Below are 19,500 nucleotides of genomic sequence, written 5' to 3'. Positions count from 1 at the left end.
TCGACAGTTTTTAAATGTTAATCTTTCAGATTTATGCAAACCAGTTCGAATTAATAAACAATTTCACTAAGCATTAAAAATATATGCGTTTATTTTGTCAGCTTAAACGTGACATAATGGTTATATAGCTAATTGGCTGAGCTCTCGTTCTTCTCCTTGATCTCGTTGTTTTTTGACAGTGTTTCGACTTGCTTCTGCTGGCTGCACTAGCTTTATTCGCTAGAGTAAAGTTAGGGTTGCCCTTGCGCACGAACTTACAGCTCCTATTAAGTTTTATCAAAAATTTAACCAACAGAAGAGTCTTCTTTAACTCTTCAGTCTCTATCGCACAAGTTACTATCATTCCTATCGCTTTCGTATGAAAAAGACGTGACCTCTTGGTGGAACTGTTTTTCCCGAGAGCGGATAAGAATTCGAGAAAATAGCGATATCATGGGCGATGATCCGCAATATAAAATGCTGGCAGGGATATTCAATAAGGTAGGAGTGACAACTAGCTCGAACTCTCTTGTAGCTAGTTATAATGTCAAAAAACTGTAAATAAACAAATTTACCCTTTAAGGTGCGAGTGCCGTTTGCTACAAATTATCATCAATTGAAACGCATCAGCATAAATACATAAATATCTACGTACATATACTAGTTTTAAGATAGACTTATGTATACATATGGACTGAAACGAATAACTCATAAAGGAAACCACGTAAATAAAGTAAAATTAATGTTTTATGAAACTGTTTTAAACATTTTTTTGTTTTTATTCGCCTAATGTTGTTCCGCGTTTAGCTTCTTATTTAAATATTTATATAATTCTAAAAAAAACATCCTGTACTTAAGGTTGGTTTTCACTATGTCATATTTTGACAAACAAATTTGGCAACATATTTTGACACAACTTTATCTTCTTTTTTCATGCCTTTAACGATTATATATAGGGCCAATAAAGGACAGTTAGCCAATTTAGTAGCACATGTACACGACTGAATACCTATTCTGATCTAAATCAATGGGTAAACTTTTTTTAGTTCCAATTGACAATAGTTGCGTTCCAGATGCTTCACGATATTCACAATTTGCAAGGACAGCTGTTTTCTCCATTAATAAACCTTATGGAAGGTGGTCACCTGGAACGACTTCCTGTAAAAACCTGCAAATCGTGAAGCATCTGGAACGCAACTAATGTGTTTTCACTTATTTAACGGCACATGCCGTTGAATTTGACATAGTGAAAACCAGCCTTAACAAAAAAAAAAAAGGCGTGAGTACTAGGTACTCATGAAATATGATGTGTAAACATATGCGAACGGCAAAGCATAAAGGTACGTTTACATATAAATATAATCTCAATCAAAGCCGTTAGCTGTAAGATTGGTTGTGCTTTTTATTCACACAACTCGACGAAAAGTTAAACTTCCTCTCTGTGCCACCGTGGTCACTTGTTTCTGCTACACATATTATGCTATTTAAATATATTTTAACTGAATATTTTATTAAAAATACTGTTACAAACCTCTTTTCCTTACTAGCGTCAATTTTTGTTTACTTTTACATTTGACATTCCTCCTACTTTTCGCCAGTATAATCGATAAAGCTAGGTTGGACACCAAAAAGTTATCGGTTTAATCTGGGATAATTTTATAATTATAATTTTGTACGGCTAATCTCTTTTTCTAATTACAGATTAGGGAGTTAAGCTCGAGAATGTGGATAATCCATTTATGTGCAAAGCTATTCCTAGGCGTTTCAGTTACATACATACACATGTAGGTTAGGTTAAAAATTAAACGTTAATTTCACTTAATTTTATTCATTTTCTGATTTAATTTTTTTATTCATTTTCATTCTTAATTATTTTAATACATGAAATTATCGGTATGATTGATAAAATATGATACTTGTATATACTTGTGACTCAAGGGCGTTAAAATATCTTGAAAACACCGCATCCATTACTGTTTTTGAGCTTATAGTCTGAGTATTTCTATTTGTATATATTCCTAAATTTAGTTTTTCTTTTCGGAATATAATCTGTGGTTCACTTTTTACTCTCACTTCAGAGAGTGATTTTGCTGTTTGACCTTTTTAAGAGGATTTTACACGAAAAGTTGTGTTTTTGAGCTTATAGTCTGAGTATTTCTATTTGTATATATTCCTAAATTTAGTTTTTCTTTTCGGAATATAATCTTTGGTTCACTTTTTACTCTCACTTCAGAGAGTGATTTTACTGTTTGACCTTTTTTAGAGGATTTTACACGAAAAGTATTGGATCAGAGCTATTATGTCATCCATACATATGTATATTATACATACATATATTCATGTGTATTCATCATTTATCAACGGTCCCAGTTAAAATGATTTCAGTATTTTTTGTTAATTTTCGCCATGCTTTTTTATTAAAATAGACTACTAAACCTATGCCTAAAACCATCTACGAATATCAAAACCAGTTGCAACAAATGAGTTCATACATATGTATTTACATACAAACTTAAGTATGTATACATATAGGTACGAAGCCGTATGCATGTGCGGAGGTTGCATAATCGAAAGTAATAATCAATTGTTCCTCATTAAAATTTTTCTGCTGAATGCTATGCATATGCCTAAATGTATGCAGCCATTTACAATAGCAAGTGAACACAGGGTGCTTCTAATTAAATTAAAAATTTTCTTCTGAAATACACATGCTAAGCCCTTCGAAATTTTCTGCTGGGCTATACGCTACAGCTTCGCAAATTTTACCCCTACCGAAACCAAAGATGTATACACATCAAAAATTCCCACGACAGCCGGTTCTACGTACCGGAATGACTCGGGCTTTACCCGACCAAGGGCTGTTGTTTCGGCGATCTAACCGCGTGTAGGTCGGCGAAGTATCTCAGAAGGTGTTCGTCCATAGGGCTACATTTGCTACGCATTCTTCTGCTAAGGGCTGGCATCGAGTCAAACCCAGGGCCTGAAACCTACACATGCTGTGTATGCCAGACACGACCACACCACAACTCTACCTCAGGCAAGTGCAATGCTTTCGACGGGTGGAGTCACCTCAGAGTCTGCTCAGGACCACGGACCCATCGGCAGTGGACCACATCGTTTGTGGCCCGTGCTGCTCACACAGAGCAGCCTCAACGGCTAACCCCAGTCCACCTGAGCAACTCAACACAAACACCACAGCACCACAACACAACAACACAATACACCACGCCACAACCACGACAGACCACATAAAAGACACAATCGCCCCACCACCCACACGCGGCCGCCAACAACTACTGGTTCCTCGTACAATCTGCACGGTATGTCAGACCAGGATAGTCTGTAACGTGACATCAGTTAAGTGCAACACCTGCCTTGGCTGGCGCCACTTTAGGTCATCTTCAGGTCTGCGCACCACGCGAGATTGGACGAGGATCTTCGAGGGCCCGTGTGGCACTGCTCGGTCGAAAACCCCAACTGCGACGCCACCCACTACCACCACAGGGCGGCAATCTTCACAGCAGCGCACACAGCCAATGGCGGCAAGGGTACACACATTCCTCACACCTCGCATAACTACACGTCTCCCGAACCACATGAAGCTCCTTCAATTTAACTTTAACGGACTTCAGAGCAAGATCGAGGAGATAACCGTCTTCATGAGAAGGCATGGTATATTGATAGCTGCGGTCCAAGAGACGAAGTTGCACAGCAATTCAACATTGTTGAATTGTGCCGGGAACAACGTGCAGCGTCGAGATCGCAAGCGAGATAATGGTGGTGGCTTAGCGTTCATCACGCACCGTCTTCAGATGCTCTTCCCACTTTTTCCGCTTATGTACGTTCACAAGCTGCCGAATCTCCGCGTTGAGATCCCTAATACGGGGATTTCCGGGATCGGCCTGACGAAGGTTGTCACGCTCATCGGCTAGAACAGCCGCTTCAGCAGGGAAATTTGGACAGGGGTCCGTAATGCATACGTACGAAGCGAGCTGCAGCAGCAGTGACAACCCTGCGGAACTTATGTTCTCCAAGGTGGACGTCGGTTGGTGTGGGGAGCGCAGCGAAGATGCTCTCAGTAAATTCCGCGAAGCCTTCCCATCAACTTTAGAAAAGTTTATATAGGTCCGGTGTTCCGCGGAAGCAAAGTCGGTTGGTCTATCGATCGAGATGACTATGGGCAGATGCCAAAGTCATTATAGGTCGCTGTTTAAGCCGCCGCTTAAAGCGCGCTACGACGGCCGTGCGCGCAATCCTTGGCCGCAGCAGTTTGGCAGTTGACCGACGTCAACGTCGAGAATATGATTACCGAGCGCGCACGGCAGCCTCCCCATCGTCGTGCGAAATCAGCAGAAGCCAGTTCAGCAATTAACATCGGTCAACGCGCACGCGCCCCCTTAAAATTAAAAATTTTCTATTGTGAAAGCCAAATGCAGAAATGTACATATGTATATAATTCATACAACCACAAAATGTATGTGGACATCTACCACTAAACCTTAACTTTTTATTGTGTGAAAGTCGAGTACCTATATTGCGCTAGATCTTTTAACTTTTAAAGCTCATGAATAAACTGAGTTGAATTTTATAAATTTTAAAACCGAAAACAAGTGTTTCCTTTAAGCGGAAAACCAGTGTGCATACAAAAAAAGGAGAGTGCGAAAGGCGACCACTGGAATTATTCATGGTCCTTCGCAGCCAACCGTGGCCCAGCTCCTAAAGAAAAAAAATTTTAAAACTAAAAAAAAAAAAATAATAAAAAAAAATAAAATCCGTACTCGTACGTCCGCCAAACTGATATAAAAACTATTGACAAAGTGGAGAAAACAATAAAAACTAAAAAAAAAAACCATAAACTAAAGTGCAAACAAGTATCGTATTAAAAGGGCACTTATACATTTATACATACATAAGTATACAGATACGCAAAAAAGAAAAGAAAGTAAAAAAATCTAATACAAACAAAATAACACAAAACCCGTAAAAACTAAAAACTAAAAAAAAAAGTGTTGGAAAAAGTCCACATATTGTATGCTAAGTACATATCGCAAACTAAAAAGAAAAGAATACATAAACATATCTATGTATATATGTACATACATTAAAAAAAAAAAAAAAAATAAATACAATTTTAATAAAAATCATCATAAAAACAACAAAACCAAGGCAAGCTTTCAGCCAAGCAGCCAGAATAAGGAGCCATCAACAACATCAGCAGCCATCAACAGCATCTGCAACAAGTACATATTTGTCGTGCTGTGCGGACGTGTTTTCTCTGCGCTCCTCGTTTTTGCTTTTTGCTTTTCACACCCTGCAATGGTGCGTGCTAATTGAAATCTGAGACAGTGACTCTGCATATTACATATAATTCTAATTATGCCGTGCTTGTGTGGTCTAAAGGTTGATCGTGGGAAATCTAAAGTGCAATGCGTGAATTGTGGTGAACTATTCCATTTGGAATGTGTCAACATTATGCCAGCTGATCTTGAATTTCTGCAAAACAGTAATAGTCATTTCACTTGCGATACTTGTGCTGTTGTGCGCCGAAAGTCACTGCGCGTTAAAAAAAGCTGATAAATTGCAAGCTGAGTTACATAGACTTGGCAACATTAATGCATCACTTCTACTTGAAGTTAAAAATCTTCATAGCAGTGTAATTGATACTAAAATCAAGCCGCCTGCTGATTCAAGTAAAACGCCAGTGCATTACAATAACGATCCAGCTTCAAAGCAAACGCCAGTGCATAACAATAATGATCCAGCTTCAAAGCAAAATAAACAAAATAAAAAAACGGTATTAACTTTTCATGCAAAGGTGAATCCAACTAACACTTGCGCTAATGTCGCGGAATCTAACAATAACATCGAAGGCCGTCAATGCGTTCAACGACCTAGTAACAAGTCTCTCAATTGCTGCTCTTCTTCTAAATTTGGTGCTGCCGTAAGTAATGGTACTTCTTCCCCGCATGTCGCTTGCCCTGCTCCGGAGAGTACTTCAAGCCTCTCTTTTGGTTCTGCTGCTTCTGCCGACATCAATGCCTACTCGCTATTGCCAGTTAATGAGAGCGCCTCTCCTGCCCAATCTGCTGTTACTCTCACTCCGAATGATACGGTTGCTGCTAATGTTTCTACTAATGTCGCTGCCTTCGGCGACGCTGCTGATGCTGACGCCACTACTCAGTCGACACCTGCTCTTAGTGATGCCCATAATTGGACTGTAGTTCAAAATAAGAGATCTAGATCTAAGAGCATAGTTGTTGGTCGTAATGCCTCTAATGAATTAGATGTAGTTGTAAAAAAGAAGTGGCTCCATATTTCTTCTTTCAAACCTACTGTTACAACTGATAATATTATCTCTTACGTCGCCAAACATTTTGGCATAGCTAGTAACCATATCTCTTGTTTTATATTAGTTAAGAAAGATGCCTCGCTTAATGAGTTAAACAGTGTTAACTTCAAAATTGGTGTTTCTCCGGTTTTTTTATAGTAAACTCTTAGATGCTAATTTATGGCCCTTAGGCATTAATGTTCGGCCGTTTCGTTTTTTTCAGAAAGAGTAGTTTACATCATGAAAATCTCTTGTATGCTAATAGTACTACTATCAAGAATGATAAACAAAATTTAAATATTTATTACCAAAACATCTCGGGAATGCGAACTAAAACCATAGATGTTATCTTGGCTACTGCTCGTTGCGAATTCGATGTATATGTTCTAGTCGAAACGTGGTTGAATAAAAATTTCTCTGACGGGGAATTTTTTGATCCCAATTTATTCTTTACTTATCGTAAAGATAGAGATGCTGATAAAACAAATTGTCATAGAGGAGGTGGGGTTTTAATTGCTGTTCATCGATCATTTCGCTCCTCTGCTGTTCAGCTTGAAAATAATGACTCCCTTCTTCACCAGCTTTGCGTTTGTATCTATGGTAATCATGGCAAGATATTTGTTTGTGTCTCTTACATTCCGCCAGCTAGTACAGATTCTCTATACTTCGATCATGTGAATAACATTCTCAACCTTTGCGAAAATAATGAGGAGTGTCATTTTTGTGTTCTAGGTGACTTTAATTTGAATAAAATTGAGTGGTCCAATTTTCTAGGTAATGGCATCCTAACACCTACGAATGTTAATAACTCCCATGAAATTAATTTCATTGATAGTCTGTTCAGTATCAGCCTTGTCCAAATAAATTCGTTTTTCAATCAGCTTAATAATATACTTGATCTAATTTTTGTTGATCAAAATTTGACTTTTCATCTTACTGAATGTGCTTTCCCCATCAGTAAATCTGACATGCACCACGTCCCTCTATCTCTTTCTCTAAAGTCTATCGAATTTGTTTCAGTGTCCAATAATATAAACACGGCTTTTAATTTTCGGGATGCCGATTTTGACTCCCTAAGTTCCAAAATTCTTGAAGTAGATTGGAAATCAATTTTTCCGTCAAAAAACGTAGCACAGTGTTTTTATGCATTCTTGCTGAAAATCTACGAAATTCTTAGTGTTGGTCTTTCATTTCTGCCTGCACGAATTCATAAATTACCCTGGTATACTAGAGATTTAAAAAGATTAAAGAATCTGAGGAATAAATATTTTAATCTATTCAAAGCCACCAATGATGTATCTTTAAAAGAACAGTATATTCATTATATGACTAGTTTTAATGTTCTTGACAAATTTCTATATAAGCAATATATTTCCCGATTTGAAGTTGAGTTAAAAGAAAACCCTAAAGCTTTTTGGAAATATATTCGATCTAAAAAAGGCTGCTCTAATATTCCTACTTGCGTGGCGTTCAATGGAATGCAATCTGAGTGTCTGTTGGACTCCGTGAATCTTTTTGCGGATTTTTTTAAATCTAACTTTGTCGTTGACACTACCCCCCATAGTAGTTTTTCTGCTGTTGACATCTCACAAACTGTTGACTTTGGGTCTCTTGCCGTCACAAAGTTGGATGTTATTAATGGCATCTCCGCACTACAAACTTCAATGAAATGTGATATAGACAGACTTTCTTCATACCTACTCAAGAAATGCTGTTCATCCTTTTGTGTGCCGTTGAAATACATTTTCAATCCTTCTTTATCTCAAGGTATCTTTATTGATCGTTGGAAAGTTGCGTCGATTACGCTAATTTTTAAATCAGGCAACAAAACCGATGTGACGAATTACAGACCTATTTCTAAACTTTCTAACTGCTCAAAACTATTTGAAAAAATTGTCAAAGAGAAATTATTCTTTGCTATTAAAGAAATAATTGACCCGCATCAACATGGTTTTGTCTGTGGTCGTTCTACAGTCACGAATCTCGCTTCTTTTTCTCATCGCTCATAAGTGGATCGCAAGTTGATGTAATCTACACAGATGTCTCGAAGGCCTTCGATACTGTTACTCATAGTATCCTACTGCATAAGCTGGAACGGTTAGGGTTCCACTCAACATTTTTAAGCTGGGTTAGTTCGTATCTCTCCAATAGAATCTCTCATGTTGAAATTGAAAACACTAAGTCTTACTCGTTTATCGCCACTTCTGGGGTTCCACAGGGTAGTATCCTTGGCCCAATTCTTTTTCTTCTCTTTATTAATGACATTGGATCTTATTTAAAGCACTCAAAGTTTTTACTCCATGCTGACGACTTAAAAATTTTTAGACGCATTACTTGTTTGTCGGATGTTCCGTCTTTACAAGACGATCTCAATAACCTGGCTAATTGGAGTACTAGAAATAAGTTACCTCTCAATATTAAGAAATGTTTTCATATGACTATTTCTAAAAACCAAAACTTCATTAGGTCAACATATTCTCTTTTTGATGCTAGCCTGTCTACTGTTCGTGAATTTGTGGATCTTGGAGTGATGTTTGACTCGGGGTTTACCTTTGTTAATCACATTAACTATATTATCCCTAAAGCCTATTCTAACCTAGCCTTTCTTCGCCGCTATGGAAGGGACTTTAAAGATCCGTATACCCGGAAAATTTTATTTAATTCTTTAGTACGATCAAAATTGGAATATGCTTCCTTAATCTGGAATCCGATCTACTCATCTCATTCCTATAGAATTGAAAGAGTGCAGCGGAGCTTTATTCGTTTTGCTCTCAAACCACTTAATTTCACTGCTCCTTTGCCACCCTATTGTGCCCGCTGTATGCTAATAGGGATGAAGTCACTTGAATCGAGAAGATCCATTCATTTGCTGATGTTTGTTTACGATATCATTTCTGGTCTTATTGATTGCCCGGAGCTACTTGAGCTGATAAGCTTCAATGTTCCGCAACGAACACTACGCTTTCACTATCCGTTTCATGTCAAGCTAATCAAAGCCAATTACCATTATTTTGATCCCATTGCTAGAGCTCTCATTGAATTCAATCGAATATTTAGTAGCCTTGATCTAGATTTTGCACTCCCGAGATCTCACTTTGGCTCAATGATTGAATCCCTATATTCTTAGTTATACATTTTTAGTTAAGTTAAACTTGTGAATCTAGTCTGTAAGGTTTATATAATCATAGACTCAATAAATGAAATGAAATGCAACTTCATCAGTACCAGCGGCAACAGTAACACCAGGCGCAAAAACATAAAGAAGCTCACTTACATACAATCACATCTACATAAATCAAGGAAAGTAGTAAGTAGGCAAATTTTTAATTTCCTTAAAAATTTAAATAAAATAACTTTCATTTTCGTAAAAGTTATATTATTTCTAATAAACTGCAAACGGACGTACATACGTATATACATACATATATATATATATGTATACAATTAAATAAAAGGCGTATTTTTTCACGCCAAAAAACCGTTCTATTAAAATTGCGAATATTTTCCTGCCGCCCAAAAATTTCACATCGGCAATTTGTCGCTATTAAAGTTTTGGTAGAAAAATTCCGTTTTCCGGAAAGCGGTATATCTCCACATACCGCCGATCTTATATATATATAAGTATATGTACATATATACAAATTCTGATATATACTCCAAAATAAATTCCGTTGCAATTTATATGCCTACTGTGTCCCACTGTGCAAGAACAAAATATTAGCACATTAAAATCAAATACTTTTCTCTGCTTACCAATTTTTGCCGTTGGTCGCATAGTTCATTGAACTTGCCTAAACAAATTGCCGAAAAACATAAGTGCATTTTATTCCCATATACCATATGTACATACGGTAGCACATATAAGCATTTTTACAAGTTGTATTTTCTGCAACTATTCGCTTAATAGTTAAGAGAGTCGCTGTTGTTCATCGGACAATACAGTCCACATATACCAAACGCACTGTAGCTTATTTTTCATATCTTTCCACCTCGCTTTTCTCTGCGGCACTCACAAAGCTAAGAGAACGTAAGTCAAAGCCCGCTCTCCGACGTAAATACGTTCGGTACCAAGAACTCACCTCAGCGGTGAGCGGCTCTTTACGTATTATTATATCCACTTGTGCATTCCCGCACAAATACATACATACACACTGTAAGCAAAACAAACTCTCTGTTTTTTCGTACTTCACTCACCACTGCGGTGACAAAGCGTAGCTTAGCCATATCTTCGGCTTCATATGTAAATATTTGCACATACATGCATACACTATAATCAAAACAAACTCTGTTGTTTTCGGTTCTTAACTCACCACTGCTGTGACTGAGCATAACTTAGCCATATACTCGGCTTCATACGTAAATACAAGTATTTACATACGTGGGTCGTTCTTAAAAAACATGACCATTCTGAATTTTGTAATTTTTAAAAATTAAGTTGGCCAAATATGTTTATAATTGGCCTCATGTGGTTACGGATGGTATCAACAATAGGAATCCATAACCAGCAGTATTTTTTTTAATTTTTGGAGTTTTTGGAGTTAATAAGTCACAGAGTGGACCGGTAACAGAGGGGACAAATTAACTCAAAAATACCATATTTTAGCTTTTTATTCGAATTTTGGAGAATTTATTTGTCCACTTAATTAATGTACATAAAATATTTATAAAAAAATTATAAAATAAATAAAAAATCACTTTACTCACCGTTTTTCAATAGTAACAGAGTTGACACTGAATAAGGGTACGTACCCGGCATACAATTGGGTTCCTTACTCAACAACGCACTAAACAAGACTGAACGGTTCAAAACACATTTTGTTGATTTTAGCTAAGTTATGATGGAGAAGCATAAGAGAAATATACGCGTCATAACGTTTAACAAACATTTTTCAATAAAATGAGTGGACGTAACAGAGGGGACCAAAACCTGGGGACACAAATTTTCTTCATAAAAATTATACAAAAAAATTATTTTTCATCATTCTTTTCTATATATGGTATTAATATACACAAACTGAATAACAAAAATTGTAAATATTATTTTTTTTCAATTTTATTTCATCTGAAAATAACTATTAAATTTTTATAAATTGGCTCGGGACACAGGTTTTTGCTAAACCTTTGACATTGAAAATATTTTTTAAGTTATTTTCAGATAATTAATTATTTTTTTTTTTATAATATAGTTACGTAGAATCGATAATAATTTATAAAAATGCAGATATTTTTCTATTTTCTTTTTGAAGAAACAAAATATAAAATAGTAAAGTCTGGGGACACCAATTGGTCATGTTTTTTAAGAACGACCCACGTACATTTTTACATTGCACATATTCTGCACATTTGTACATACGTGCTAGCAAAGAATATTATCACTCGAATATTATCCTATAACGCGGTAATAAGTGAGTTCAAGATATTTAGATACATGCAACCCAGTAAACTTCCAAATTGCATTTGTTTAGATAGTGATAAATAACCAATACTTTTTCAGTATTTAAGTAATTATTTATATCACATTAAATATTTATACATACGTATATTTCACCACGTATATAACAGTGAAAAGTGTTTGTGATTTTTTTTCTCTTACTGAAATTTTTCAAATCCATATTCCGCGGATTTAATTGGGACGCTCCCTTTTCCACGTTATTAAAAGTGGTGAACCAAAAGTTAAAGCAAATATAATTTCACGTAATTTGCAAGAAACAAAAACACAAACACCGCCACAAAATCTTAAAATTTTTTCCTGATTCTCTGTGGCACGAAGTGCAATTTTTTCTCGTTTGACACATATTTTTCTAATTTTTTGCGAACGATATCTGGGTGGTACTCAGCTAATTTGATTAATTCTTCTCTCAATTTTTATACGTTTGACCTTCCACGAGAGTTAAAATGCCACTTGGACACAGTCCACCAAAAATGTCTGAAATCGAGACAAGGTCAAAAAATGCTTCGCAAGAAGCCACCGGGGGTAAGAGGGAACCCTCACCGCCCCCGAAATCTAAAACGTTTGACCCATCCGCTCAAAAGTTTATAGCGGAAAGTGACAGTATCATGAGATACTGTGCGAAATTCAGTGATGCACCAATCCAAGACCACACTGATTCATATCTTATGATAGTGATGACAAATCACTAGATGATTGTTGGGCACGGCTTCAGTCCGCCTATGATTTGGTTTTTTCAAAGACAGATGACAGCCTAACCGAAAACTTTAAGAATTCGGTAGAAGGCAAGTACTTCACTTCCCTTGAATTATATGAGGTGACCAAAGCTAAAATTGCCGATCAACTGTCGTTGATTAGCGCAATCGCCGCACCGAGTCCACCACCCCGCGTGGAACACACCTCAGCAGAGGCAAACGTTTTTCTACAAGTCCCACCTTGTGACACGGAGACATTTTACGGCGGTTACGAAAAATGGCCCGCTTTTCGTGACATGTTCACAGCCGTGTACATCAACCACCCGAAGCTCTCCCGTGCTCAATAATTGTATCACCTCCGATACAAAAGCTAAGGAAAAGCCGGCTCCATCGTCAAGCAATACCCGCTCAGCGATGATAACTTCGAGCTGGCCTGGGAAGCTTTACGGTCACGATACGAAAACAAACGTATCCTGGTTGACAACCAAATTAAAATTTTGATGACTTTGCCGACTATTCAATCCGAGAATAGCGAGCGACTTCAAAGGCTGCAAACATCAATTAACAACTGTCTGTCAGTTCTTAATTCCCAAGACGTCCAGACAGACAGTTGGGATCCCATATTGGTGTACATATGCTCAACCAAATTGCCCGAAACCACACTGTCACTTTGGGAACAATCTCTCTCTTCTCGAAGAGATCTGCCCTCATGGTCACAAATGGACGATTTTCTTACTTCAAGATACGAAGTAGTCGAAAGACTTAACCGGCTTCATCCAAGCCAAAATAAACAAAAACCAGTCGCTCATCAAAATGCTGCCCAAAACAGGTCCTTTAACAGGACGCAAATCTTTGTGACAGAACCTAAGAGGGAAACAACTTGCTCTTACTGCAAGTCCCCTCATCCCATTAGAGTCTGCCCACAATTTAAGCGAATTTCGGTACCAAACCGAGTACAATTCGCAAACCAAACCAAGCTGTGCAAAAACTGCCTTGGCAATACCCCTAGCACTAATGAGTGTCCGTGCAAGTGGTCATGTACACATTGCCAACAACGGCATCACTCCCTGCTGCACATGAATCCCAAACCACCATCTCGACACTCCAGTGCGCGAGCGAATGAAACCGCCGCACAACACACTACTGCCCAGTCGACACCTCCCGCTCGACAAGCGCAGTCAAGCTCCAATTCCAGCGAGCAACCGTGCTGTTCCAAACAAGCACAAATACAATCATTGCACACCGACAATGATAGCAAAATTCTCCTTCCAACTGCCATGGTCACGGTTGAACACGAAGGGGAATTGTTTCAGTTTAGAGCCCTGATTGATCAAGGCTCACAGAGAACTTTCATTTCCTCGAAAGTTCGGAAACGGTTGAAACTACCATTCGAACATTCCAAGTTTGAAATTTCCGGCATGGGTGGACACGTAGTACAAAGCTCCTCAAAGCTTTGTCCACTCACATTGGTTGCACCCAAAACCATGCAACGGATAAACACACAGGCTATCGTGTTACCTCAGCTCACGAGGCACATGCCTACACTCACCATTAGTCGTGAAAACTGGCAGCGATTCATGATCCTTGAACTTGCTGACCCAAGCTGTCACATACCAGCTCAAACTGATATGGTAATCGGCAGCGATATACTTCCACAAATCCTGCTGGAAGGTATACAAAAGATTTGCGACACTATACTTGCGCAAAAAACAATATTTGGCTGGATTCTCAGTGATTCAATAACCGAAAATGTGGTGTCATTCTCGACACAAGTAGAAGAGTGCTCGAATACAACTCTCAGCACTCGGCTTAGAAAGTTTTTGGGAAGAGGAGGAGATTCCACAACCTACACAAATTTCCCGTGAAGATCAGGCATGTGAAAATAAGTATGCAACAACAACGACTCGTGCCCCAAACGGTCGATACATTGTGCGACTTCCATTCAAGGAAGAATTTCCAAAAAAGCTATCTCTGGGCCACTCTCGGTCTGCTCCACTCCAGCAGTTTTTCAGTATGGAGCGATCGCTTCAGAAAAAGGGAGACTTAGCCACAATGTACAATAATGTGTTGCAAGAATATCTCGACCTCGGTCATATGGAGCACACGAAGCTATGCGAGATAATTTCCAATGGCAAATACTTCTCCTTCTACTTGCCACATCATGCGGTCGTCAAACCAGATAAGGTTCGCGTGGTATTAAACGCCTCAAAAACATATGGTTCAGGAAAATCCCTGAATGACGTGTTGCCACACTCCAACCAGATCTCATGCTGCTCATTCTGCAGTGGCGAATGCACAGATTCATGTTCAATGGCGACATTGAAAAAATGTATTGTCAAATAATCATCCACGAGGACAATAAAGATTTTCAGCGAATCTTGTTTCGCACGTCGGTTGACTCTCCGGTCACCGATTATAATCTCAAAACCGTAACATTCGACGTTAATTGTGCACCATACCTCGCTATCCGTACCCTGCATCAATTAGCAGATGATACGATAGCGACATTTCCCTTGGCTGCTACAATACTTAAAACCGAAACGTATGTGGATGACATCCTATCCGGCAGTCATGATATTGACAACGCCACTGAATCACTTGTTCAAGTGATCAAAGCGCTGAAGTCAGCTGGTTTCATACTCAAGAAACGAATGGCCAATCATCCGGCCATTTTAGAAAAATTTCCAAAGGAGGATCGTCTCGACTCCAACCTTTTGAATTTGAGAGCGCTTCTACAACCAAAACTCTTGGTATACAATGGAACGCACTTACAGATAAATTTTCCTACACCATTCTCCCTGCATCGACATCGAATGCCGTCACAAAGCGACAAATCTTATCCTCCGTCGCAAAACTTTTTTACCCGGCAGGATGGCTGTCGCCAGTGATGATTCAAGCAACGATTCTGCTTCAAGAACTTTGGCTGGATGGCATTGATTGGGACGAATGTGCCAAACCCATATCCTTAGCAAAATGGCAACAGTTCGCAGAAAATCTGCCAGCCATCTGCCACATCGAAATCCCTCGATGGGTTAATTTCACTCCGGTGCAAGATACCCGAATCCACGGGTTTTGCGATGCCCCGGAAAAAGCATATTGCGCTGCGATTTACATCCGCGTAGATGCTAGCAACCAAAGATTCCACTCTCTTGGTTGCAAAAAGCAAAGTCGCACCATTGAAGACGGTAAGCTTGCCACGCCTGGAGCTGTGTGGTGCAGTCTTACTCGCGAAACTGGTCGCAACTGTTCGAAAACAGCTCAAATTGGAATCGTGCAACACATTCTTATGGTCAGATTCAGAGATTGTGCTAGCTTGGCTTGAAAAGCCACCATGTACATGGAAGACGTATGTATCCAATCGTACCTCCCAAATCCGGGAATATCTTTCAACCGGTACATGGCGCCATGTTGCCAGCCAAGACAATCCAGCCGGCCTCGGCACCCGTGGTTGCAAACCGCAGGACTTGGCAAATTCCCCACTCTGGTGGCACGGACAAAAATGGCTCTCTTGCCACATGGACGCATGGCCAAGGTCAAAGGCATGCAGTGCATCTCCACCAGAAAAGCGCAAGGTGGAGGTATATCACGCGCTCGAAGAAGAGGTCATTTTCTTGATCGCTTTGCTTCTTTCTCTCGAGCACTCCGCGTGACTGCGTACATGTTCCGCTTCGTGAGCAATACCCGCAACAAATCAAAGGGGTTAGCTACAATCACCAATCCACATCTGACACACAACGAATTCCAACATGCAAAAATGCGTCTTATCAACGCAGCGCGAAAAAGCGAAAAAAGCGCTTTGCAAGATAAAAAGCCAATTAACAAAAAAAAGTCCACTTGTTCTCAATCCTTCCTTTGATAAAGACGGACTTCTACGGGTTAATGGCCGATTAGCACATTCCACGTTGAGCTACAATGAAAGGCACCCAATAATTCTCCCTACAGAATCGAGGTTCAGCCAGCTACATTTGGAGTCTTTACACTCGCTGCTTCTTCACGCAGAAACACGATTAATGCTCCAAACGGTAAGGTAAGAGTACTACGTACCAAAGCTAAAACCTCTAATTAAAAAATGCATTTTTCAATGCAAAGTGTGCACGCTTTACAAGCAACAAACATGCACCCAAATAATGGCCGCTCTACCCGCTGAGCGCTGCAGTTTCTCACTCCCATTTTCCACAACGGGAGTAGATTGTTGGGCCATTCCAAATTAAAGCATCGGTGCTAAGATCTACAACCCTTATCAAGGGATACGTTGCAGTTTTGTCTGTTTTTCCACAAAGGCAGTGCATCTCGAGCTATGCCCAGATCTTACAACCGAGGCTTTTCGAACAGCATTCGCCCGCTTTGTTGGCAGACGAGGTTTCTCCTCAAGAATGATGAGCGGCAATGGAAAAACTTTCACTGGCGCCCACCGCGCAACAGAACGCAACTTCATTAAATTCCTTAACGAATGTTCCGCAGACATTGTCACAAAATATGCCCCTCAAAGCATCAACTGGCAATATATACCACCCAGCGCCCCCCACATGGGCGGCTTGTGGGAATCTGCAGTGAAAAGCTTTAAAATCCATTTAAAGAAACCCGCTGCAACCCACAAGTTTACTTTCGCAGCTGATATGACAGCACTTACTCCGGGTCACTTCCTTCGAGGTGCACCGCTATTGGCCATTCCCGAGCCTAATGCGGAAGACCTCTCTCTACTAAACCGGTGGGAGAAAGTCAAAGCACTTCACCACCAATTTAGTCGCCGCTGGAAAGAAGATTACCTCAAAGATCTTCAGAAGAGATACAAGTGGAAAACTCCACAACGCGATCCTCAGCCAGGCGACATCGTCGTGATCAAAGAAGATTCGCTCCCCCCCACCGAGTGTCGATTGGGACGAATCGAAAACGTTCGCCACGGCCCTGATAATCACATACGTGGCGTGGAAGTCCGTATACAAAATGGAGTTATCACGCGGCCATGTCAAACTGTGCTTCGTTCCAAAAGCACAATAAATAGTTCTATACATATTTTCCTTCTGTATATTAAGGGTCAACTTCCCGTTTAAGTATTGTACCCAAGTACTCCTCGTTTCTCTGCCTTTGCTTCTACTTCCAGATTGAAGACATCATGGCTTCGCGGAAGGCATGCCCCCTGGCCCCAACGGCAGAGACGGATAACTGCCTCCAATGTCGGCTCTGCGCGGGCAGAAGGCTCAGAACCCGCGCAACCAGGTGCACAACCCGCGCAACCAGGCGCCGCAACCACAGCGAAAGAGGACCGCTCGACGAACGATCGCGCATGGTATAGCAGTGCAAGTATGCATAACTGGGCTATAAGTCTCGAGCTATGTAGACTCCAGACCTGTGAATGCCGTTCTAGGCGCACAACCACCGGACATCGACGAGACGGAGCTTCATCTGCCTCAGGGGACTAGTACCACAATAGCCCAACTTCGCTCTGGCTACTGGAGAAGGTTAAACTCTTACCTGAGCAGACTAAACGCAGATGTACCAAATGAGTGTCCGGCATGCGGAGAGGCGCCCCCGGACTCGAAACATCTCTTCGTATGCCCTGAAAACCTGACAAACCTAACGCCTTTGTCCCTGTGGACCGACCCTATTCAGACTGCACCCTTCTTAGGGCTGCCGTTAGTGAAACTTGACGACAGCGACTGAGATATTAACCGATCTGGGCGGGGTTGTTGTAGCCGCTACAACAACAACAACAACACATCAAAAATTTTTAAATGTTTTTGAAACTGCCCTTTGCCCATGGATAATAGCGCAATTTTTATGGCGCTAGCTCAAAAACGCCGGCGCCATTTGTGGTGTCAGCGCACTAACTTCGCGCAATAGTGCAGTGTACTGATTTGATCACGGTGCCATCTGTGTGCCACCCAGGGATGGGCGTTTTTGAATGAATTATTATTCAAATAAAAAATAAAATTTTATTCATCATTTCAACATTTTTGAATGACGAATAAATTTTTATTCTTCATTCAAGCACTTTCGAATGATGAATAAATTTTCATTCATCATTCTAGTAATTTCAAATAAGAATAAATTTTTATTCTTCATTCAAGCACTTTTGAATGATGAATAAATTTGTATTCATCCAAGTAATTTCAAATAACGAATAAATTTTTATTCATCATTCAAGTAATTTCAAATAAGAATAAATTTTTATTCTTCATTTAAGCACTTTCGAATGATGAATAAAAATTGAAAGTAATTTCAAATAACGAATAAATTTTTATTCTTCATTCAAGCACTTTCGAATGATGAATACATTTTTATTCATTATTCAAGTAATACTGAATAAATAACGCGTAATTTTTCATTTATTCATTCTTCCTTGATCACATTACCAGGTAGACAGTCACGGTAAATGTTCATGTCGTATATACATATTAATTGTGTATGAAATATTAGAAAATATAATATCAAAGTCCACATATGTATGCATATAAGCATGAACATACATAAGAATGTATTTATTTAATTATCTATATATGTACATATCGAGCCCTAACCGCCAAAATAACGTAAGCGACATTTTTTTCAAAATTTGATTTTTGATGCAAAAATATTCCTGGGGCATCTAGATGTATTTCTAAATCAAAAAGAAAAAAAAATGGAAAAAATGGCGCTTACGGTAATTTGGCGGTTAGGGCTCGATATGTATATAATACGTGAAGGGATTTTTTGTCCAGGTCACCAGATCTGCACTGTTCATTCGATTTTAAAAAATGAGGTGTCAAATGAAAGGGCTCGGGCTGTAAAAGTGCCATAAGGTTTTACTTTCAAAAAATTTAATTACAAATTAAAAAAAATTAATTAATTAGTACAATATGGGTATCAATCTAAATGGTTTTGAAAAGGTTTTATTTTTTTATTACATACAAGGGTTTGTCACCTGTTTAAAAAAAATCAAATTTAATTTCAATTATTGAAATTAGATAAGTAAAATATTCGTCACAATATGGGTGTTGGGCGAGGGAGGTTTAAGGATGTTTCAGTTTGGAAATATTTTAATGAGGGTTCTCACCTAATTTAAAAATCTG

General features: G+C 39.2%; 1 protein-coding gene across 1 annotated transcript in view; it reads left to right on the top strand.

The window, feature by feature from the left end:
- Positions 1–1,568: 1,568 nt before the first annotated feature.
- Positions 1,569–19,500, top strand: part of LOC118736175 (UV radiation resistance-associated gene protein-like) — a 62,502-nt gene continuing 44,570 nt past the window's right edge. Inside the window, exon 1 of the mRNA XM_036466270.1 lies at positions 1,569–1,763. Coding sequence (XP_036322163.1) covers positions 1,702–1,763 — 62 coding nt within the window. The 5' untranslated portion in view covers positions 1,569–1,701. The remainder of the gene's footprint in view (positions 1,764–19,500) is intronic.

This window comes from Rhagoletis pomonella, unplaced genomic scaffold, assembly GCF_013731165.1.
Source record: "Rhagoletis pomonella isolate Grant_MI unplaced genomic scaffold, Rhpom_1.0 Rhpom_scaffold_00003, whole genome shotgun sequence".
NCBI lineage: Eukaryota > Metazoa > Arthropoda > Insecta > Diptera > Tephritidae > Rhagoletis > Rhagoletis pomonella.
Note: the sequence above shows the minus strand (reverse complement) of the source record. Positions and strands in the feature narration are given on the sequence as shown.